General features: G+C 55.0%; 1 protein-coding gene across 1 annotated transcript; it reads right to left on the minus strand.

Moving 5' to 3' along the window:
* Window positions 1–29: 29 nt before the first annotated feature.
* AMBP (alpha-1-microglobulin/bikunin precursor) lies at window positions 30–14,121 on the minus strand. Its single transcript, XM_075905281.1, has 10 exons — window positions 13,905–14,121; window positions 12,387–12,529; window positions 11,450–11,526; window positions 9,623–9,736; window positions 9,084–9,185; window positions 6,099–6,136; window positions 5,229–5,307; window positions 4,600–4,767; window positions 3,389–3,562; window positions 30–224 (listed from the first exon to the last, which is right to left on the minus strand). Exons 1-10 carry the CDS (start codon window positions 14,022–14,024, stop codon window positions 193–195), a joined length of 1,047 nt encoding a protein of 348 aa, XP_075761396.1. The 5' UTR covers window positions 14,025–14,121; the 3' UTR covers window positions 30–192.
* Between the last annotated feature and the right edge of the window lie 9,859 nt (window positions 14,122–23,980).

Below are 23,980 nucleotides of genomic sequence, written 5' to 3' on the forward strand. Positions count from 1 at the left end.
TGGGCGAGGGGGGAGGACCAAGAGGGGAAGCATGTACACTGCTCATTTATTACTGTTCCTTTTAGAGACATTTCCTGTGCATGGAGCCCAATCTACACACAATCAGCACAAACTTGATTCCCAACATTCTCCTCCCAGGAGCTGCTCTTGGGGCTTATTCTGCGATTCCAGCTGCCCCTCCCTGTGTTCCCTTCAGTTGTTCAACCCCAGAAACTCCTCTTCTCCTGTAAGAAAAGAGAGAAGGCATACCTCTACAGAGCTGTGCAGCTTTTTCCCAGGCAGCACCGGGCAGCCAGAGGCCTTGGCATTGTGCCCAGTGACAGCTGGCCAGGCATCCCGCTGCTGGTTGTCCCACAAACACCAGAACTGTTCAGTCAGTACAGATGTCGAATTAGGAAACCCTTCCTTTCATCTGGATCAGCATGACCTCCTGACAGTCAGCAGGGTCACCGGGCCTGGGCTCACACTTTCCAGCACAGGTAACAGCCCCCGAGCTCGGCTCAAGCCAGCATGCTAAATAGCTGCACAGGCAGCAGCTCGGCTGGCTACAAGACTGCCTGGAGTCCTGGTGACAAACGCTGGTGGTGAGCCCAAGCTGCCCCAGCTCCCTGCCATTTTCAAGCAGAGCTAGTGTGTGTCTAGCTGTGCTGGAAAGCACATCGCTGCCCACCCAGGCCAGGCAGCAGGGGCCCAGCTGCTGCCTACTGAGATTAGCCTGCCCCCAGCTGCAATCACAGTCCCCTTGGAATGTCTCCTCATGTGTGTGTGTGTGGGGGGGGGGTTAACGGATCTGTTGTCACCAAAGGACCGACATCCTCCTGAGCCAATGTCACATTCCCTACCAGGCCCAATGCTCTGCACTCAAGGCCAGCATGACGGGGCCTCTCCTGCAGAAAGGTGGCGATAGCTGGTAGGCAGCTGCTCTGCATGTGAAAGTCCAGAGCAATAGCTCAGCTGCTGGCCAGTAGCTACAGCTTCACCTGGCCCTGGGTGCATGTAGTGGGGAACAGGTGAGCTGCAAGACCTGCCCCTCCATCACAGACATGGCTGCCTTACACCCTTACCCACACCGCTCGAGTGGTAGCTCATCCCAGCACCAGTCCTCTGCCTTGGCGCTCAGCAGGGAGTGCCAGCGTGCACCTGGCAGAGCTGGGAGGCAGAAGCCAAGTGGTTCAATGAAGCCCTATGTGCCAACAGCAGTTCAGAGCTAAGCGCATCATGGAGCAGAGCTAGTAATGCATTCACGACCGCTTCGGAGGGGAGTAGCACCTACTGGCTAGAGTAGGGAAGTGGCCAAAAGGAGACCTAAGTTCTGTTTCTGCCACTGACTCCCGTGACCTTGAAGAAGTCACATAGACATCTTCGAATGCAGGTGCCTGCAGTTAGAGCCATAAACCAGGACCACTGTCAGGAGAGCCAGCCCGATTTTCTGGTGTGAGCTGCAGGGACTTGGGGCCTCTGAAATGCGTGCTGCTGCCTTAGGAGCCCCCAGCCTTAGATAAGGGTTTAGCTACCTAACTGTAGGCACCAACTTTGAATTAGCCTGTCTGTGTGGCATGCCTCAGTTTCCCTGCCTACTGAAAGGAGCAGCCCATTCTGCAAGGACCTAAAGAACTGGTGAAAAGTGCTGCATGGCAGGAAGCAGGGCCTGCCACAGAGCAGCCTCTGGGCAACCGAACAAGCACAGCTGGTCTGCAGCAAGTGAGAAAAGCCAACAGGCCGCGCTTAAGCACAGCAGCAACAGCGGCATCTCAAAGCTCGCGCTCCTGGCTTTGATAGCCCTTGTTCATTCCCAGTCCACTCCAGTGACCCCAGCCTGACGTCTGACCCTGTCCGCTGGCTCTGAGCCTGGGCACCAATTCCTGGCTACCAGCTCCTGCATTAACTACTAGGCATGGCTCTCGCTTTCATCACAGGGCGTGGGTGCCCACCACGGGTGCAATAGCCTCTGCCAGCCCCTGGGCAAGGTAGAGGGCACAGCTCTGCACTCCTGGACGGGACGGGGCCAAGGGCCGGCAGCCTTCAGCACCATGCTGAGTCACAGACAGCCCTCAGTGCCACTGGGAGCGCTTTGCACTTCGCCTCACACCAGCAGCGATTTCAAGGGCCCGGCGCTCCAGCCACCACCACTGTCACTGCAGCAGCAGCCAGGACTAGGCCCCTTTGAGTCGCTGGCTCCGGAACAGCTGCCCCTTTGCCCGCAGGCCTGATGCCCACTTCCCGGCCACTGCACGTTAGTGCAAAGCCAGGGCTTGTTCTGGTTTGCAATGGCTCACTCTGCTCACCCAGCGGAGGGGCAGGATGTGGTGTAGTGGAGACTGTATTCACTCTGTTTGCTTTGTTATGCTGCATGTGATCCTACTGTCCAGTCGTAACTCCGTGGCTGTGTCTAGACTGGCAGCTGCTTTTCTGGAAAAACTTGCCAGCTGTCTACACTGGCCGCTTGAATTTCCGCAAAAGCACTGACGATCTCATGTAAGAAATCAGTGCTTCTTGCGGAAATACTATTCTGCTCCCGTTCGGGCCAGTGTACACAGCTCAGATTTGTTTTGTGCAAAAAGTCCCGTGCCAATCTAGACGCTCTTTTCCGAAAATTCTTTTAACCGAAAAGCTTTTCAGTTAAAAGCATTTGCGGAAAATCGTGCCAGTCTAGACGTAGCCCTTGTGTGTGTGTGCGCGTGCGTGTGCATGCCTCAGTTTCTCTGGGCACTGTAACGCTATGTGGATGAGGAGGGAAAGGCTGGGCGCAACTCACTGGGGAAGTATGTCAGTCTCTCAGGGCCTGAGGACCAGGTGATAGCAGATAACAGCGAGGACGAGGCAGGGCTGCCTACAGGCTGGGACCAGGGGTGTGAGTTAGTTTTTGCCTGGTTTAGGGAAGAGTCTAGCTGGCTTGGGGGGCCTGGTTCTGGGCCCCCTTATCCCCAAGATGGATTGTACTGAATGCTCCTGGTCCCTGTAACATGTCTGTGCTACACTGTGTCTGTCCCTGTCAACAAATAACGTGTGACTGAGGACGGGGTGACGCCCCCGCACTCCGTGACACACGCAAAGCCAGACACCAGAGGAGACTGAGGGAAGAAAAGGAGGTTCCAGGTGAGAACATTGACCCCAGGGGGCCTGTGTGCAGCCACAGGACAGGAAGGGGAATGAGGGTGGGTAGCACTCCCCGGCAGCCAGCTCCCCCCTTCCCATCCTTGTTCCCTGGCAGGGAGGTGAGGGTGCAAGGGGAAGCCTGGGGAAAGGGTGGGGGCAGGGCTGGGGCACAGCAAGGTGGGAGGGGCGAAGCAGGGGATTGAAAGAGAGTTTGTGTTGCTGGCAAGAGGCTCTGGGAGCGGAGGGCGGAGCGTCTGCTGGTGGGGGCGAGGGAGGGGCGGGAGGGGCGTACCGTCTGCCGGGACCCCGCAGTACTCCCTGCACTCCTTCTCCGAGTAGAACTTGTTCCCGTTGCCCTGGCAGCCGCCGTAATGGAAGGTGGTGCACTTGCCCTGGCTCGCATCGAAGGCCCAGAGCATCACTGGCTGCTGGCAGGGCCCTGCCACGATGGGCAGCCTGCAGGCCGCTGGGGAGGGAGACAAGAGGCAGGGAGCTGAGAACCTGGAGCCCAGCTACAGAGCGAGCAGGGCAAGGGGAAGGATGCAACAGCCCCTGCTTGCCAGCGCGGCCGGGGCCGAGGAGAGGGGGCCCTGCAGTGGCTCAGGGTCTGCCTTTGCACCAGACCCCCCAGGCCAAAAGGAACCCCGGAGGCTCCAGTCACCACCACTATCCTGGCTGTGGAATATCCGCCCCCACCTCCTCCCGTCACCCCTCCCCGTTCCGATCCCCCTGCATCCCCTTCCTCTCCCACCTCCCGTCCCCTTCCCCTCCTACACACGTCCCCTTTCCCACGTCACCCCTCCCCGTTCCGATCCTCCTGCATCCCGTTCCCCTCCCACCTCCCATCCCCTTCCCCTTCCACACACCTCCTCTTTCCCACATCACCCCTCCCCGTTCCAGTCCGCCTGTACCTCCCTTCCCCACACGTCATCCCTCCCCCTTCTGATCGCCCTGCATCTCCTTCCCCTCCCACCTCCCATCTCCTTCCCCTCCTACACACATCCCCTTCCCCACGTCACCCCTCCCTGTTCCAGTCTGCCTGTACCTCCCTTCCCCACACGTCACCCCTCCCCTCCCAACTATGACCCCTTCCCCTCATGTCACCCCTCCCTTCCCAACTCCCCCTCTTCCCCACATCACCCTTCCCCGTTCTGATCCCTCTGCACCCTCCTTCCCCACGTCACCCCCTCCCCGTTCCGATCTCCCTGCACTCCCTTCCCCTCATGTGACCCCTCCCCTCCCACCTCCCCCCCTTTCCCTCATGTCATCCCTCCCCATCCCTACTCCCCCACACCACATCCTCACTTCCCACCCATCATACTCCTCTTTGTATCCCTCCCTATCCCAACCCCATCCCCGCCCTTCCATGGCATCCCTCCTCATTCAACCAGGTGTGAGGAGCAGGAGGCTGGGGCCACACGGGACAGAGATGTCAGAAGCTGCCCCTCCTGCACTTGTCAGAGACTAATGTCCACGTGACTGTCTGCAAGGGCTGCCCCTTACCCTCGGTTCGGCAGGTTTGCAGACATGCCTTCTCAGAAGGGAAGTTGTTCCCGTTCCCAAGGCAGCCACCATAGTGGAAGCTCTCACAGGCCATAGAAGAGGAGTTGTAGAAGAACCGAATGTTCATCCCCATGCAGGGGCCCACTTCTTTATTCAGCAGGCAGAAATCTGAGCACATCAAGTGGGAGACCTGAGTGAGTCACAGAACTACACCACGTAGCGTCCCTGTCCCCATCCCCATCTCTCCGGGGACAGAGCCTCGCCCCAAACCTCCATCTCCCCTTTCCATGTGCTGCTTTCTGCCCAGGTTTGCAGCCTGTGGAGTGGAGTCCCGCCGAAGACTCTCACGGGTCCCAGTGAAGTTGCCAGTGGCCCTAGAAGGTCCTGAGGCCACAGGCCTTAAAGCAATAGCATCTGGCTGCCTAGAAAAGCTCTGGCAAGGGAAAGTTGAAGTTTCCAACATGAATTTACTCTGTTTCTGCTCCCACTGAGGTCTGTGCACAGCCAGCCCTTTTCCAGGGCCCAGGAGAAGGTGAGTCCCCATCCAAGTACTCCAGCTCCTCACCCCCCCCTCCCCCCGAATGCGATAACTTCATCTCACCCCACTGGGAGCCCAGCTTAATACAGACCTTCCTTTCTGCTGATGAACGTTGGCAGCGGGCCGGCAGCAGAGCCCTCCTCCTCAGGCAGGACAGCTCTTCGAGCCCTCTGCTCACAGAAGAAAGAGCACCCATTAGGAACAGCTGTGAGCCACAAATCCCAATGTCTCCCTTAATATGGCAGCGAATTCAGGGACTCCACAGGCAAATGGCAGGCCCATGGCCAGTGCCAGTCACTGAAGTTTGGCTCTGCTCTTGGCCTCTATGATATCTGGTAGCAGGGAGTTCCACTGGCTACATATGTGTTGTGTGAAAAAGTAGGTTAGGTCCTCCTCCAATTTGTCACCAGCCAGGCTCTGGGACAGGCAATGGGACATGGGGGTTTTCACCTATTTGTCACCTAAAAGTTCCTGGCCAGCTGCTAGCCCCTGCAAGCCATTAGTTTGGTGTCTCAGACTACTTATTAGTGAGCAAGTGTCTCACAAATAACCTCCACTGCAGCTGACACAACCTGGTGCCAGCAGCCCTTCAACTATCCCCTCTGAGAGCTCAGCCCCAAGGGCTGGAAAGGACAAATCGTGTCCTTGAAGGGGGCCCCTCTGAACCCACGGGGCAAACGGGAGGAGGCGACTCCCAGCTCCGGAACTGGCTACTTGCACCAAACATGGAACGTTAACGGGACCTCAAATGCAACAAAGCAGCATCGCGATGGGAACTTGCCTCGGCTGGGCAGCTTGCCCCGCACCCATTTCATCCCTTCCAAGGACCATCTCCCCAGCCTACCTGAGCAGCAGGTGCTGGCTAACCTGGCTACATGCTCTGGGGGATGCCTCTCGCACTAGTGCCCTGCGCCAGAGACCCAGGGCATTCAGCTTGAAGGGTCGAGTGCCAGAAACTCACCTGGGCTTCCACTTGGGCCTCACTGGGAACACATTCACCTGCACAGGGGACAGGAGAGCGTCAGCACAAAGGGAGCTAGGAGAGGAAGCTGTTGTTGGAGAGAGCAGATCCAATGGGCCTGCCCAACCCTGCCCAGTCTGCCTGTGTCAGAGCCTGGCGCATCTATGGGGACAAACACAGCTGGCTTCTGGGAGGCCCCATGCTCCCTCCTGTCAGAGTGAAGCCTGGGAATCCCGCCTCGGGGCCAGGCTGAGGCTGAGGTACATGGAATTGGAAAGGGCGCAGGCGGGTGGAGCCAGGGCAGGAGGAATGGGCCTTTGGCACCTCCCAACCAGCCAAACCGGGAAGGCAGCCCCAGGCACTGGTCAGACATTGGTAGGGAACAGGCTGGTGAGGCTCTCAGGGACCATGCTGTATAGGTGTCAACACAGCCCTGTCTCCAGGGCACACGTGGACAGAGCAGCCGAGACCTGCTCTGCATGGCTGGGATTTCTCATGCTCTTTTCCTGGCCTCTACTCACCCACACTTCACCTGAGATAGAGCTGTACAGCAAGAGCAGCTCTGCTAATGGGACAGAGCGGTGTGGGGCTGGCAGGGACCTCGAGAGGCCAGAGTAAGTGCCACTAGCTCACCCCGATGTCCTTACCCCTTCAGACACCAGGGGGGGGCAGCACCTTCCGCCCTCCCCAGTCCTAGTGCTGCATGTTGCCCCAATACTTCCTGTCCTGCCTTCCTGGACACAGATCTTGGCATCAGTCCATCACAGGGCTGAAGCCCATATCAGATCCCCCCCAGTCGTCTTTCCTTGAGGCTAAGCAGACCCAGATTTCTGGACCTTTCCTCACAGTTCAGGCTTTCCAAACCTTTCATCAGTTTTGTTCCTCTTCTCTGGCCTCCCGCCAATCTGGCCCAGAGCAGCACCTAGCCCTCTGACCAAGGCCTCCCCCATGCCGGGCAGGGCCAAGCAGTTACCTCCGTATCCTCACGGAGCTCACCATCAGAGGGACTGTGACTCCTAGGCGGTCAGCCCTTCTGATGCCACAGTCCACACAGCCCCTTGAGGATGACACTAGGGACAGTCTGCCTCCGTTTTCCCTGCTGGAGTGTTTACATCAAACGTCTTCCAGGTGGAACCCTCCTTGAGAGCTGGGTTTATTCATATGAAATAAACTGCAAACAGCGCTCAAAATCTGCACCAAAGCCCTCACAACACAACACAAGGTTCCTCTGCCTGCTCCCAGGCTCCAGGTCTTGGGTCTTTGAATTCATTCCCCTGCTTGGTCATGGTCTCACCTTCCCAGCTCCCTGGCTGAGGCAAGTGCCTGGTCTCTGGACCCTCAGCAGCCTTTCATCCCCCACAGCAGCTGCTTACAGCCCTCCCCTCACTGTGCACTCAGCCAGCCAGCACGCTGGTACACTCTGTGCCCCTCTCCTCCTCAATGCACTGCTGGGCACGGCACCAAACAGGTGAGAGGTGGAGGGATGCAGCTGTCATTCACCGGGCACCTCAACTAGCACAAGAGTTCCTGCGGGAATTCTGGCTGGCTCAGCAGCGGGAACTGACCCCATCGCTCCTGGACTGGCTGTGAGCAGTGGTCCCTGGGCACTTGTGCAGCCAATCAGGAGAGATTCTAGTGCTGCCCAGCTGATTAGCAAAACACCCACGGCTAGGTTGTGTTTCTACTAGTGGTTCACATCTGCACGTGTCTTGGTTTGCATAAAAAATTATTCTGCACATGGATAGAAAAGATCAGAGGGAACATTGGCTGGAGTCGCCCAGAATCAGCTGCAATCTCCTGGCTGGGACTGCAAGCAATCCAGGTGATTTTAACAGGCAGTGGGGCTCAGGTGGGCTCTCTGCCTGCCCTGGCTCCATGCAGCTCCTAGAAGTAGCCAGCATGGCCAGCTCCTGGTGCAGGGACAACCTGGTATCTCTGCAAGCTGGAGTGCTGACTCCATAGCTCCCATAGGCCAGGAGCCTCAGCCGGGGAGTGCTGTGGGGAGGGTGCCTGCAGGCAGGGGCTGGGTGTAGAGCCCCCTGGCTGCCCCTGAGCCAACAAGCGGCAGGGACATGTCCCATCTTCCAGAGGCTGCCTGAGGTAAGCTCTGATCAGCTGGAGCTTGCACCACATCCCACACCCCAGCCCTGAGCCCTCTGCTGCACCCAAACTTCCTCTCAGGGCCCATACTGCCTCCTGCACCCCAACTCCCTGCCCCTGATGGGAGCCCTCCCACACCCTGAACTCCTTGTCCCCACCCCAGCCCAAGGCCCACAATGTCTCCTGCACCCCACCCCCTGCCCCTGACGGGAGCCCTTCCCACACCCTGAACCAGAGTCCACACCCCCTCTCACATCCCAACCCCCTACCTCCCTGGGGAAAGGGAGGGGGAGGGAGTGAACAGGGCAGGGCCTCAGCAAAGGGGCAGGACAGTGGATGGGGCAAGGGTGTTTGGGTTTGGGCAGCCTCACCGGTAGGGAGCATGAGTGGGAGGAGCTATCGCCCTCCCAGAGCACTCAGGAGCTGGGCAGCGTGTGTGGGGCAATGACCCAAGGCCAAGCGAGGGTGCTGGTGCCACATTAGGGCTGTGAATGGTGACAAGCTAGTGAGGTACAAGGCTGCTTGGGAATGCACTATATAGCCTGGAGCTATCTAACTATCCCGTGCCCATCTCATGACTGTTCTTGGGGGTCTGCAGGCCCGTGGGGCTCAGGAGAGCCCAGGCCTGGGGGTCTGATCCAGTCAGAGATGGTCCCATTGCCATTTCTCCAGACAGCTGCTCTCTGCTACTGCCAGAGAACTTTCTCCCTGCCTCCAGTCTCCTGCCTCCCTTCCAACCTCCAGCTATTGGCTCTGCTCTTCCCACCAGCCATGCTGCTTTCTCCCTCCCCGCTATGGCCTGCGGCACAAGTCACAGGACAGACAGGCCACGGAGATGCCTGCGGCCAGGGAGAGAAGGTGTCCCTGCAGTAGCACCCCAATTACCCTTATTAATCATGATGAAAATGGCGTCCTCAGGAATCCCCATCTCTCGAGCAAACTGTCTGAAATCCACAATGAGGCCTTCTCGCAGCTCTGGGCTTCTGCCTGGAGAGAACCCAAATGTCAGCAGGTGTGAGAAGGGGGCACAGGTTGGGAGAGGGGCCAGAATCCGCCCCCCACACACTTCCTTCCCCCAAAGCTCCTCTAGCTAAAGCAAGGTCGGGGCAGCCCCCACCCCCGGCAGCTCAGGTGTGGAACCAGCTTCATTCAGGTCAGAGCTTTGGCCCCTGCGGAGGTCAAGTGCTTGGAAGAGCCTGTGTTTGTACAACCCCTCAGTCCTGCCAGCCCGGCCCCAGCCTGTCCTGAGCTGGCACTGCCAAAGCCACCCCAAGTAGTGCGATTGGACAGTTGGTGGCCTCACCAGTGGGCCAGACTCCCCCTTTGGAACAGGGGGGAGCCCCAGCCCCACTGACATCCCCTGGTGACTGCCAAGGTCTGAGCTCATTGCTAATGCCTGTCTGATGCCCCAGTCAGACATGTACCGTAGAGTTTGGCTGTAATTGTCAGGCCCAAGCTACTTTTCTTCTGCATTAGAATGATGGCATATTCCTTGTAGTTGGTGTGCACCACATAGGAGTTGATGGTCACATTCCAGCCTGCAGAAATGGAAAGACACAGCTGTCTGTGAATGTCTGCAATGAATACGGCTTCATCTGGCCTTTGCAAATGGGCCGGATGAAGAGAGGCAGCTGAGCCAGGGCCCCAGCCTGGGCTAGTTCCTGGGAGTTTAGGTAGCCACATCTTAAGCTACATCTTGGAATGTACCATCGTGCAGGGCCCCATGGCTACCCTGCACAGCGCCTGATTTCACTGCTGCATTCCTCTCATTTGCTACCCAAATACCTCCCCTGCATCCATGGGCCGTAGACAGACAACTCACGAGCAAGAAACTGACAGGCCTCTTCTCATTGCCACTGCTGGCTGGTCCCTCGAACGAGAGGAGGAAGATCTGGGACTGCTTAGTCCTGCACTATTGGCTTTTATTCCAAAGCCTAGGTGTCAGGGGCATGAGGCCTGGAGCTTCCACCACTCCCGATGGGGGGCTGCTCCGCCGTCTCTATTGTGGTTCCATGTTATACTTTGCAACCAGCTACCTGGGAAGTATTTGCCTTCTCTTCACTCCAGCCCATTACTCCTAGGGGCGGCTGCCCCTTCTCTTTGAATATACACTTCGCACCTAAGTACACACAGCTCTAGGAGAGAAGTGGAGTGTCCTCCCCACGCTTACCGGGGCTACGGTAGGTGCGTTTCCCAAGGTGTCCTCCCCACGCTTACCGGGGCTACGGTAGGTGCGTTTCCCAAGGTGTCCGCCCCACGCTTACCGGGGCTACGGTAGGTGCGTTTCCCAAGGTGTCCGCCCCACGCTTACCGGGGCTACGGTAGGTGCGTTTCCCAAGGTGTCCGCCCCACCCTTACCGGGGCTACGGTAGGTGCGTTTCCCAAGGTGTCCGCCCCACGCTTACCGGGGCTACGGTAGGTGCGTTTCCCAAGGTGTCCTCCCCACGCTTACCGGGGCTACGGTAGGTGCGTTTCCCAAGGTGTCCTCCCCACGCTTACCGGGGCTACGGTAGGTGCGTTTCCCAAGGTGTCCTCCCCACGCTTACCGGGGCTACGGTAGGTGCGTTTCCCAAGGTGTCCTCCCCACGCTTACCGGGGCTACGGTAGGTGCGTTTCCCAAGGTGTCCTCCCCACGCTTACCGGGGCTACGGTAGGTGCGTTTCCCAAGGTGTCCTCCCCACGCTTACCGGGGCTACGGTAGGTGCGTTTCCCAAGGTGTCCTCCCCACGCTTACCGGGGCTACGGTAGGTGCGTTTCCCAAGGTGTCCGCCCCACGCTTACCGGGGCTACGGTAGGTGCGTTTCCCAAGGTGTCCGCCCCACGCTTACCGGGGCTACGGTAGGTGCGTTTTCCAAGGTGTCTTCCCCACGCTTACCGGGGCTACGGTAGGTGCGTTTCCCAAGGTGTCCTCCCCACGCTTACCGGGGCTACGGTAGGTGCGTTTCCCAAGGTGTCCTCCCCACGCTTACCGGGGCTACGGTAGGTGCGTTTCCCAAGGTGTCCTCCCCACGCTTACCGGGGCTATGGTAGGTGCGTTTCCCAAGGTGTCCTCCCCACGCTTACCGGGGTTATGGTAGGTGCGTTTTCCAAGGTGTCCTCCCCACCCTTACCGGGGCTACGGTAGGTGCGTTTTCCAAGGTGTCCTCCCCACGCTTACCGGGGCTACGGTAGGTGCGTTTTCCAAGGTGTCCTCCCCACCCTTACCGGGGCTACGGTAGGTGCGTTTCCCAAGGTGTCCTCCCCACGCTTACCGGGGTTATGGTAGGTGTATTTCCCAAGTATGCTGGTTTTTTCATACTCGCCAATAACTTGCGTGCAGACACCTTGCCTGAGCAGGGAGAGAAAACAGCTAGTAACTTCAGCAGTGGCTAGTCCCACTCCAGTCTCAGGCCAGAGTTCTTTAGTCATGGCCAAGTGATGCATGAAAGGTGCCCTGGCCTATGGACCCATTGGTCCTGCCTCCGCCACAAGAGATTCCAACTCCCCCCTTCCTGCCCCACTGAGTCTGGTGCACCTGAGCCCTCCACAGGAAGGAGGGAGCAGGCAAGGTCCAAGTCAGGACTAGTCCAGTGCGAAGGCACCAAGCGGGTTTTCCTTCTTTCATATTCTACAGCCTGTTAAGGCTGTGGTGGTGCAGGAAGCAGGGAGCAGCCTATTTAAACAGCTTTTCATGCTGCCAAGTCCAAAGGCCCAGACATCTCCAGGAACAGCAGCATGAGTCACAACAGGAATCAAGCCTCAGCTGGAGTAGATAACAGGGCTGCAACAACTCCTGACTCTGTTCAAGGCCCTACCAAGCCTGTGGTGGGGTCTGAGTTTTTCTATAGCCATTGAAATCCCTTCCCTTCTTCCAGCTGGATTCCAACCAAGAGATCCCTGGGATTCAGAGTTAATTTCTCCTTTAGCTCCTTTCTGCTGTGCCCAGACTCTCCACTCTCATCCGCCAAGCTCAAAGGGTTCGCGGGTCTAGAGATTCCCCTTCTGCACATAGTTGTATTTCAGGATCAGGGAGAGCCACATACCCAGCATTGCAGCAAGTGGGCAGTAAACACAGCCCCTGACTCTGTTTACAGATTCACAAGGGACTGGACTTTCAGGCCTGTCCAGTGGGACCAGCAGAGGGCAGCAGCTGGGAAAGTCAGGCAGAGTGGGGGGGGGGGGGGGGGGGGGCTGTTCCTGGGAGCCTACCTGAGCCTGGTGCTAGTGGTGCTGATCTGATTGCTGCTCAGCCCGGGGCCCAACACCAGCGTGCCCATGTTGAACTTGTCCTTGTACTGCTTCATCCAGGTGCACGTTGTGCCAATGGCGATGTCGTACCATTTCCCATATATCTGGGGGAAAGCAAAGCCCAGCCTGTGACTGCCACCCTGCGCCCATTCCGCCTCGGCCGAGCTTTGGGGATTTCAGGGTTTTCTGCAGAGTGGCAAATCTCTTTGCAAAATCTTGACAAGCCTGATCCCGTGGGCACCACTGGCCAGCTCAGGCGCCAAGTCAGTCTGCGAGGTTGCAGGCTTTTCACGGGCAGGGCCCAGCAAGCTTTGGAAGCATGAACCAGGCTTCAGCTGCCCGTCTTCAGCCAGCCTGGTCGCTGGCAGTGTTGAGAGGGTCAATCCGCCAGGGGCATGAGTTCTGAGCCCTAATACCTGCACTTTAACGTGACCATCCTTAACTATTTCCCTGTCAGTCAGCCAGAAACATCTGGCTAATGCGCCTTCTTTTGCCCTCCCAACTTCAGGTCAGACCCACTGCCCTGATGCTCGTGGGGCAGCAGGGTGAGCTGCTCTTCCTTCCCCGCTGGGCTGCAGACCAGTATTTTCACTTAGCTGCACATGCCTCACTGCACCAGCCCTATAGCCATGTCTCCGGCCAAGAGCTTGTGCCACGGCTGAGGAAGGCGGAAGAGACAACATAGTTAATGCACAATGCAAAGCCTAGATTAGAGCTCCCAACTGTGGGGCACACCCCAGGGGCAGTCGGGGGGCAGCTGGTGCCTGGATCTACCCCCATGGGAAGCAGGGAGGCAACACCACCTAGCTCCGCTCCTTTCCCTAGTGCTGCTTGTTGGCCCCATGCCCAGGGGGCTCTGCACCAGCCCTGCCAACAGAGCATCTGCTGCGTGGGGAGGTGGCTCTGTTATGCCAATGGGAACTCTGCAAGGTGGCTCTGCCCTGGCACAGCTGCATGCTTGGCGCTGGAGATGCACCCCGAGAGCCGGTAAGCAGCCTGATTCCTGCTCGGGATGGACATGAGAAGTGTCAGCTATTAAAGGCCACTTAAAAGGCATCTGCCAGGGAGTCTTTTGGCTCCAGAACCTGGCAGGTTGTGCAACAGCTCTGCCCACAGAGCAAGTTGTTCCTTGTGTGGGACAAGCCCTGCAGCCCCAGTGGCACAGCCACGTGCGTGGGCACCCAGCACGGGGAAGTGCATTATCCCCGCCTGATAACCCACCCAGACTCGCTCATTCACTTCCCCTCTGCACATGCGTCAGCCCTTCCTAGCAGAGGGCTGCAGTGAGAGGCAATGTCCGGTGTGCTCACGCCAGCCCCTAGTGAGGGGGTCAGAGCAAGACCCTCCCGGCTCTGGCCCAGCTCTTGTTGGAAGGGGGCGAGAGAGGGTGACTGAAAACGTTGGCGTTTTTGGAGACAAACACACGTCACTCTACTGACACGCTCCTGAGAGGTTCCGGGAGCACCGGCCTGCTGGTACCTGTTCCGGGTCGAAGTTCTCCTGCACTTGGATCTCCCTGGCTTGGCTCCAAGTTGGACTCCCTCTGGTCCTGGGCAGAACAGCAAGCAAGAGAAGGAAGAGGAACCCTGGGAACGGCATGGCCCTCCGGTCGCTTGTGCTCCTCAGCTTCGGGATGGACAGACTCAGCCCTGCAATACAGATGCTGCAAAATGTGAACTCCAGCCCCGGCCACAGTAAGAGGTGACTGGCTGTGGGTGGGCCCCTTGAGTTAGTTGGGATTGGTCCTGCTGTGGGCAGGGGGCTGGACTCGCTGACTCCTGAGGTCTCTGCCCACCCTGGGATCCTAGAGTCTATGTCTGAGCGCAGCCCACACAGCCCATCAATCAGAGCGCGCAGGCTGGGGGGGCAGAGCCCCCTGGGTCATGCGGGAGGCACCACAGAACTGGCCTGCAGGTGCTTGACCTATCCGCAGTGCTTGGTGCAAACAGAACATCCCTGGCAGAGCAGGAACTGGGTTAGTAGCAACCAGCAGCATTTACAGGCCGTTAGCAGCAGTCCCCAGAGGACGCGGGGGGGGGGGGTTGCCCTGGGTCTCGCGATCTAGGAGGCCCCCACAGAAGCTTCCCCACCCGTCCTATGGGCAGGACAGTCCCCCTATCATGACCGGTCTGCGGGGCCCAAGGCAGCCTGGGTACTACCTGGGGGAGCTGCAGGGAGTGGAGTGACCCAGTAGCCTGCCCCACCCTGCCCCCATCTCCCAGCCAGGTTGCTCCGCTTCGCCACGGCAGGAAGCAAAGTGAGCCGAGTGGAGCAAGCTGGGGTCTGGTTGCTCCGCTTCCCCGGTGAGTGCAGGCAGGCAGACCCCTGCTGCTGCCCCATGCCAGCTCCCCCCCTTGTAATCCTCAGGGTCACATCGCTGGGGGCACTTGGATGATTTGACCCACTGGCCACTCGTGACTAGACGGAGACACTGCAGGGCCCTGTGGCAGACCAGCCCTTGGCACATGCTGAGCGAAAGCTGCTCAGGACAATGTGGTCCTGGCACCTTCCATCTGAGCCCTGGATGCCCCTGGGACAGAAGGCTCCTCTGCTCCTCCAATGTAGGTGCCATCAGACACGCCTGCAGCGCTGCCATTCAGCCACTCAGCATCTTGGCACTGGCCCCAGGAGCCCTAGCGTTTGTCTGGACCCAGGAGTGAGGCCAGGAGCCTACTGGCTTTGTCTGGCCCTGGGTCCCAAGCAAAAGCCTAGCAGCGAAGAAGGTCTGTGGCTCTGTATGCAGGGAAGCAGGCTGTGTGCACTTTTCAGCTGGGGGAACTGGGCTGTAGTGAAGGGATTTGCCTCAGGTCACAGAGTGAGTCTGTGGCAGAGCCAGGCACAGATCCCAGACCCCTTAATGCCCCATCCTGATGTTCTGCTGTGAGACTTTCCTCCTCCAGTGAACAAAGGACTCCCCACAGAAGAAGCCTTCTCTCCCGGGGTGATGTAGAAGCCAGAGAGAGACGTTGTCCAGGGGGTCGTTTCTATGCTTGGATTGGATTCGGCTTGACAGGTCACTGCAATCCACAAACAGCTGAACTGCCCAGTTCCTCCTCCAGGGACAGAGATTGCAACAAGGCTTATGTTTGCATCAGCTCCCACAGCAACCTCTTTTGGAAGCCTAATGCAGCCCTCAGCCACCCTGAACTCATGGCTACCCCCATGCGTTTCAGCCACTGACAATGACCCGTCACCTCCAGCCCCACAGAGGCTCTTTTACTGCCCTACAAAAGAAAAGAGAAGGGTTTAACCATGCCAGGCCAGGCTGGCTCCAGGGTCCTCTTGCTGCTCCCCAAGCCTGTTTATGTTTGAAGACTGATTAACTAAACCAAACAGTGAGAGGGAAAAAGCAAACAGAGCAAAGGGCAAAATCAAGGTTTTTAACCTAATGTTTGCAAATCAAGAAGCAGAACCAAAGAAGCTGGTTGCAAACTGCAGCCTTTCCTCTACCCCCGCAGAACTAGCCACGCTTGTTTTCTGGACCCCAAGCCAATGGGCATTCTGTCTGAGTGAGGAACGAGTAACCAGCTGAGTTCAGCCCCTCCTCTCGGTAACTGAGAACAAGCATGTTTAAACCCTGAATTCAGCCTTCACCCAGGGTGCTGTTTGCTAGTGTGCATGGTCTTCCCCTTTCCCTCGCAAGCACGGAGCGGTGTGTGAAAGGGCACTAGTGTCTCACACCTGTGCATATCGCTGGCCAATAATGCTGGACAAATTTGCATTGCCAAGGGACCAGAAGTTCCTGCGTTAGCATGACAGGCAGCAAAGCAATGTTGCCCAGACCCCAGCGGCCACCAACATCTCTCCTAAGCACTGGTCTAGCAGCTGTCTGCTTGTAACCGTGGGAACTGCCTGCTCAGGTGTGTTGTAAGCAAAACTCGTGAAGTCATTCTGCCGCTCTACTCTGCACTAGTTAGGCCTCAGCTGGAGTACTGTGTCCAGTTCTGGGAACCACATTTCAAGAAAGATGTGGAGAAATTGGAAAGGGTACAGAGAAGAGTGACAAGAATGATTAAAGGTCTAGAGACCATGACCTATGAAGCCAGGCTTCATGAACTGGGCTTGTTTAGTTTGGAAAAAAGAAGATTAAGGGGGGACATGATAGCGGTTTTCAAATATCTAAAAGGGTGTCACAAGGAGGAAGGAGAAAATTTGTTCCTCTTGGTTTCTGAGGACAGGACAAGGAGTAATGGGCTTAAAGTGCAGCAGGGGAGGTTTAGATTGGACAGTAGGAAAAAATTCCTAACTGTCAGGGTGGTCAAATATTGGAATAAATTGCCAAGAGAGGTGGTGGAATCTCCCTCTCTGGAGATATTTAAGAACAGGTTAGATAGACATCTGTCAGGGATGGTGTAGACGGAGCTTGGTCCTGCCTTGAGGGCGGGGGGCTGGACTCGATGACCTCTCGAGGTCCCCTCCAGTCCTATGATTCTATGAGCTCTGACCTGAGGCCTGGACCAAGCCAGCTTTGATGGAGACATAGGAGTTAGGCTGCAGTCTGTGCTGCTAATGCACCTTTAGGAGTGACCTTGTTGGCAGTCTGTTGTGCTTAAGGACCCCAGAGGTTTTCTCCCAAACTAGAACGTGATGCCTGGAATGAAATGGAGCCACCACAACAGGTGGCAGAAAGCTGTGGAATGGGCATATGAGAGGGGAAATAGTGTCAGGTCCCCTCAGTAAGTATTTGGGATTAACTTCCACATGGACACCCACTGGCGACCAGCATCTGGCTCAAAGGGAAGCATCCATAAAGGTGGCCTGTGTGGGACATGAATTTGGTCTGGGAACAGAACCTGTGACGAGCCAAACTGGGTCAGGGCAAAGGTCCTGGAGCCTGTCTTTGGGCAGTGGCAGTTTCCAAGAGTGCGAACAGGCACAGGAAATCAACCAGTGATCCAGCCCCGGGGTTCACGCCCGACTCTGGGCAGTCAGAGGTGAGAGTGCACCCACTGTCCCACTAGGAGGGTTCCCAGCCCAGCCTGCCCATAGTGAGGTCTCATTAATCATATTGCGAGACGGGGCTCCTCGCTCTGTGAAAAGAGGTTCTGGGCCTCTTGGGGCTCTCACCACTGCCCCCACTGGTCCCTAATCACAGGGTACTCGGTGGCTGCCACACTGGGCAATGTGCCTTCCGCCCAGCAGGGACAGCGTCCCTGCCTAGCCTCACGCTGCTTCCCGAGCCCAGGGCCTGCTGCCAATCCTCTCTCCTGGGATCAGCTTCCTGCAGCTCACTCAGACCTGCCCCGCTTGTCTCGGCTGCCCCTAGCAGAGCGGGGACAGGGAGGCCAACAGTGACACTAAGCAGGAATAAGCACCCCATCCTCGGTCAACGCGGACGGGAGCTGGAGCTGGCTGCTCTACTCTATGGAACCTAATGAGACTCCAAGACCTTCCTTGATGTAACAGAGGGATGTTGTGGTTAATGGGATAATTAGATGTTACTGTGAGCACCCCACAGTGAGGGCTCCAGCCTCAGGGCTCTCCCATGGCCTAAGGCTTAACTCCTTAATCACTACACAGTTTGTTAACCCTTTAGTAATTGGGGACAGGCTGTGTGTGTGTGGGGGGGGGGGGAGGTTTGAAATAAAGTACCAAAAGAATTGAAACTAGCATGATCATGTAGTGTCATTTTAACAAATATAATATGCAGAATTTTAAAATAGTAAATTTTAATTTTTGGCACTAAGGAGAAGACCTGCACTTGTCTTCATCTTCTTCTTGCTCCTAGTTGTTAGTGGGCTTCCCTTCACTCTCACTCTGGTTCTGGACACAACAACAGAGAGCAAAAGACCAGTCGTCCGAAGTGCAGATGGTTAATTCCCAACAAATAATGATCCCAATTTTCTTTCCCTACTTCCAGTGTGACCTCAGTTTAGATAGTAAAACTTGAATTCTACTTCGCTATACTTTAACCCAGTGTTTCTCAAACTGTGCTCCACGGAGCCCCAGCTCCGCGAGGCTGACAAACTGGAAACTTGGATAGGTACAACACATACAATCAGTGGACCGCTGGGGCTCCACATAAATTTTTACGCATGTAAAGGGCTCCGGAAAGTTTGAGAACCACTGCCTTAACCAGTCATTTTACTCTGCAATCCTAACACATTGTAACATAATTCTTGACCAATTATATCCCGCCACCTTAATGATTTTACACTTAGCAAAGTTAATTCTACAGCAGACAGAAACAAAGAGCCAGAAAGGGACCATATAGTTTAACAAGGAAAAGTGAGGTCATAATGACAAACCAATAAAGAAATGAGGGTTTAGTAACCACAACTAACAAGAAGTGAGTTCTTGCCGGACAGAGCTATCAAACAAAGATTTCTTTAAACATTCAGGGATCTGTCCTTTATCTGGAGGTGTTAGATTGGGTTGCCTCCTTAACAGTCTAATATTGCCTTATTTCAATGTGACCGGACACTTCCCAGCTTAGGACTGCCCCTTCTGCCTAGCCAAAGAACAAGGCCTCAGACTGTCACAGTGAGAGAAGGCCCAGACACAGGTGGACCTCTGATTTTGTTTCTTTGATTATATCTTGCTCAGAGGCCCACGGAGGCTGTCTGGGCCTCTTGAATGCCTATTTCTATTATCGTGATAGAAATGTAGCCGTGTTAGTCTGGTGTCGCTGAAACTAAATACAGGACTATGTAGCACTTTAAAGACTAACAAGATGGTTTATTAGGTGATGAGCTTTCGTGGGCCAGACCCACTTCCTCAGATCAAATAGTGGAAGAAAATTGTCACAACCATATATACCAAAGGATACAATTAAAAAAAAGTGAACACATATATGTGGACAAAGCTGGCAACGGGGTTTGTTGCAAGGGAAGGTACTTGTGTTGGTATTAGTGTGATATGTCCTGTGGTTGTTGGTAAGAATCATCTTGAGGTTAGGTGGTTGTCTATAGGAGACTATGGGTCTGTCTCCCAGAGTCTCTTGGAGTTTAGTATCCTGTTCCAGTATAGGCTGTAGTTTATTGATAATATCTACAGGCAGTCCCCGACTTACGCAGATCCGACTTACGTCGGATCCGCACTTACGAACGGAGCTTTCTCGCCCCGGAAGTCGGGGCGAGAAAGCCCCGTTCGTAAGCTGCTCCGGTGCCCCTGGTCTGCTGGAGACCGTCTCCAGCAGACCAGGGGCACCGGGCGGGTTCCCGCGCTTCTGAGGCTTTGCCAGAGCAAAGCCTCGGAAGCGCGGGAACCGCTGCTGCTGCCACTTGGGTCCCGGTGCCTGTGGTCTGCTGGGGACGGTCCCCAGCAGACCACAGGCACCGGGACCCAAGCGGCAGCAGCGGGCGGGTTCCTGCGCTTCTGAGGCTTTGCCAGAGCTTCAGTCAAAGCGGCAGCAGCGGCGGTTCCCCGCGCCTCTGAGGCTTTGCTCTGGCAAAGCCTCAGAGGCGCGGGACCCCCCCGCGGCTGCGGCTTCAGTCCGGGTGCCTGTGGTCTGCTGGGGACGGTCCCCAGCAGACCACAGGCATCCAGACTGGAGCGGCAGCAGCGACGGTTCCCCGCGCCTCTGAGGCTTTGCTCTGGCAAAGCCTCAGAGGTGCGGGACCCCCCGCGGCTGCGGCTTCAGTCCGGGTGCCTGTGGTCTGCTGGGGACGGTCCCCAGCAGACCACAGGCACCCTGACTGAAGCCGCAGCCGCAGGGAGTCCCGCACCTCTGAGGCTTTGCCAGAGCAAAGCCTCAGAGGCGCGGCACCCCGCTGCCGCTGCGGCTCTGCTCCCCGTGTCCCTGGTCTGCTGGGGGGGGGGCGCAGCTAGTGTGCTCCCCCCCCCCCCCCCAGCAGACCAGGCTTTTGTTTTGGACTCTGGGGCAGAGCAGCTGGGGCACTGCCGATTGGTCCTGCAGTGCACGTGGGCACTACTGGACCAACCCGGCAGCACCCCAGCTGCTCTGCCCCAGGTCCTGATTCAGCCGCTGCTGGTCAGTTTCAGCAGCGGCTGAATCAGGACGTCTGGGGCAGAGCAGATGGGGTGCTGCTGGGTTGGTCCAGTAGCACCCCAGCTGCTCTGCCCCAGGCGTCCCCAAGTCAGCTTCTGCTGAAACTGACCAGCGCTGACTACAGGAAGCCCCAGGCAGAGTTGCTCTGCCCCGGGCTTCCTGGAATCAGCTGCTGATCAATTTCAGCAGCAGCTGACTTGGGGACGCCTGGGGTTCTTAAGTTGATTCTGTATGTAAGTCAGAACTGGTGGTCAGTTTCAGCAGTGTCTGAATCTGGACGCCAGTTCCGACTTACATACAGATTCAACTTAAGAACAAACCTACAGTCCCTATCTTGTACGTAACCCGGGGACTGCCTGTATAGACAACCACCTAACCTCAAGATGATGTGTTCACTTTTTTTTTTTTAAATTGTATCCTTTGGTATATAAGGTTGTGACAATTTTCTTCCACTATTTGATCTGAGGAAGTGGGTCTGGCCCACAAAAGCTCATCATCTAATAAACCATCTTGTTAGTCTTTAAAGTGCTACATAGTCCTGTCTTGTATTTCTATTATCCTCCTTAGAGATTTAGCCATTGTTCCACTTTGTGTAGCGTCCTCTTGGATTATCAGGTGTTAAAGAACTCCTAATGGGGAACTATTGGCCTCTTTCAACTTTTGTCCTATCTTTCCTCCTTTTCCCTTAGACTTTCTTCCCATGGAACCCCCTTTGCCAGTCTGGTTTATTAAACTGCTTTGTAAGGCCATTGCCCTTGATTTGCTGCTCACTCTCCCGGGAATCTCTCACCTGTCCCTGCCCCCAGAAATCACAAAGGTGTCCCATGTTCAGCTGCAGCTCACAAGAGCCTGACTCTTCTCATCTCATGCTCTCTGGCCTGGCTTGCTGACAGCACTAGAGAGTAGGAACAGGGCGGTAACACCTAGTACAGAGTAGCTCTGGCAAGGTTTCAATGTTCAGCATCATCACTACAACTTAAGAACATAAGAACGGCCATACTGGGTCAGACCAATGGTTAGGGTTGCCAGATGGTTTAACCCCCCCCCCCCAAAAAAAAAACAGGAAAAAAATTCTGTTGAGCAAAAGGAAGAGAAAAAAAAAGCCCAGCTAAAAAAAACCAACAACCCAGTAAAAGCAACAAAAAAAGGGACTGACCTGTGCCGAAATATAGTCGTGGCCCCTTTAATTCCCAGCCTGCTCCATCCTCCCCAGCCAGCCCAAGCCCTACCCACCCTTCTGTTGGATGCCTGAGCCGGGAAAAACAGAAAATACTGGACATTTTACATGTCCAGTATTTTCTGATTTTTTTTTAACCGGACGGAAGGTGCAAATACTGGGCTGTCTGGTTCAATAGCAGACACCAGGCCACCCTAACAATGGGCCATCCAGCCCAGTATCCTCCCTGCTGACAGTGGCCAATACCAGATGCCCCAAAGGGCAGGAAAACAACAGGTAATCCTCATGTGATCCTTCCCATGTCACCCAGCCTGGCTAATAGCCATTGATGGACCTAACCTCCATGAATCTATCCAGCTCTTTTTTTTAACCCTGTTAAAATACTAGTCTTCACCATGTCCTCCGGCAAGGAGTTCCACAGGTTGACTGTGCACTGAGTGAAGAAAAACCTCCTTTTGTTTGTTTTAAACTTGCTGTTATTAATTTCATTTGGTGATCCCTAGTTCTTATATTGTGAGAATACATAAATAACTTTTCCGTATTCACTTTTGCCATACCACTCATGATTTTATAGACCTCTATCATATCCCCCCTTAGTCGCCACTTTTCTAAGCTGAAAAGTCCCAGTCTTTTTAATCTCTCCTCATATGGGACCCATTCTAAACCCCTCAGCATTTTTGTTGCCCTTTCTGAACCTTTTCCAATGCCAATAGATCTTTTCTGAGATGAGGTGACCACATCTGCACACAGTATTCAAGATCATGGTTTTATATAGGATCATTAAGATATTTTCTGTCTTATTTTCTATCCCTTTGTAAATTATTCCCAACATTCTGTTTGCTTTTCTGACTGCCCCTGCACACCGAGTGGATGTTTTCAGAGAACTATCCATAGTGACTCTAAGATCTCTCTCTTGACTAGCTGTAGCTAAATTAGTCCTCAGCATAGTGTATGTCTAGTTGGGATTATTTTATCCAGTGTGCATTACTTTACATTTGTCAACATTACATTTCATTTGCCATTTTGTTGCCCAATCACTTAGTTTTGTGAGATCTTTTTGAAACTCTTCGGAGTCTGCTTCAGTCTTAACTATCTTGAGCAGTTTGGTGTCATCTGCAAATTTTGCCACCTCACCGTTTACCCCTTTCGCTAGACCATTTATAAATAAGTTGAATAGGACTTGTCCCAGCACAGACCCTTGGGGGACCCCACTAGTTACTGCTCTCCACCTGAAAAACTGACCATTTATTCTTACCCTTTGTTTCCTGTTCTCAATCCATGAAAGAACCTTCCCTCTTATCCCATGACAATTTACTTTACGTAAGAGCCTTTGGTGAGGGACCTTGTCAAAGGCTTTCTGGAAATCTAAGTATACACTGGATCCCCCTTGGCCACACGCTTGTTGTCCCCGCTAAAAGAAGTGTAGCGGATAAGTCTGGCAGACTTAATCCTACAAAAATGGAAATGTCCATTTCTACCAAACACTAAGCCAGTGAGATGGCTAACGACCAACTGGCATGGGCAGATGGAGAATGCCCAACAAATCCAGAGCAACCTGGGCTACCTAGTTAGAGTGTTGTGATTAATGTAGATCCTGAAGATAAATATGTCACTTCCCTTCTCTTCCCTTCTGGGGTCCAACCAGGTCTATAGTGAACTAGCCACACTCAGCTAGCCAAATAGCCACATTGTTCAAGCTAACAACCAGCCAAATAGCCACATGGCTAGTAGCTAGCATGTTGGAACCATGGCAATACTATAACTTTTTGTACTCGTTGTGTATTGGGATGAATCAGGTATTTTGGTGCCATCTGTTGGGTTCAGGGGAAAATACGCCCAGAAAATCACTAGATGGTGCAATAGGCTAAGGCAAGAACCATTCACTTCTGCTGCTCTCCAAGTTCAACAAAACAGAAATTAGGTCTTCTGGGGTCTCTGTCAACCCTAATCTTTTATTATCCAATGTTGAACGATATCAGAGCCAGAAGAGATCCCTAGAACTCCACTTGAGACCATCTTCTGATCCAACATCAGTCCATTAAGAGTTACTTTTTGTTTGCAGCTGTTTAACCAGTTATGTACCTGCTCAATGGTAGTTCTGTTGAGCCCACATTTCTCCTGCTTATTATTCAGAATGGCATGTGGGACTGTGTCCAAAGCCTGCCTGAAGTTCAGGTAAATTATATCCACTACTTTTCCCATTACCCTGTCAAAGAAGGAAATTAAGCTGGTTTGGCAGGGGTTGAGCTTGGTAAATCCATGCCGGATGCTACCCTTCATCCTCCAGATATTTGCAAATGGAATGATTTATACATTGCTCTTTTAGCTTCTCAGGTGTCAAAGTCAGGTTGACCAGTCTATAGTTCTCCGGCTCCTTCTTTGTCTCCTATTTGAAGGTAGGTTCTATGTTAGCCCTTCTCTAACCTT

Source organism: Pelodiscus sinensis, chromosome 23 (genome assembly GCF_052426305.1).
Source record: "Pelodiscus sinensis isolate ZL-2025 chromosome 23, ASM5242630v1, whole genome shotgun sequence".
NCBI lineage: Eukaryota > Metazoa > Chordata > Testudines > Trionychidae > Pelodiscus > Pelodiscus sinensis.

Excerpts from the sequence above, each read along its gene's own strand:
- AMBP (XM_075905281.1), bottom strand. The coding sequence starts at position 14,024 with ATGCCGTTCCCAGGGTTCCTCTTCCTTCTCTTGCTTGCTGTTCTGCCC. Across the intron at positions 11,527-12,386 it reads ACCACTAGCACCAGGCTCAG|GCAAGGTGTCTGCACGCAAG; the intron begins GTAGGCTCCCAG and ends CTCCCTGCTCAG. Across the intron at positions 3,563-4,599 it reads GCAAACCTGCCGAACCGAGG|CGGCCTGCAGGCTGCCCATC; the intron begins GTAAGGGGCAGC and ends CTCCCTCCCCAG.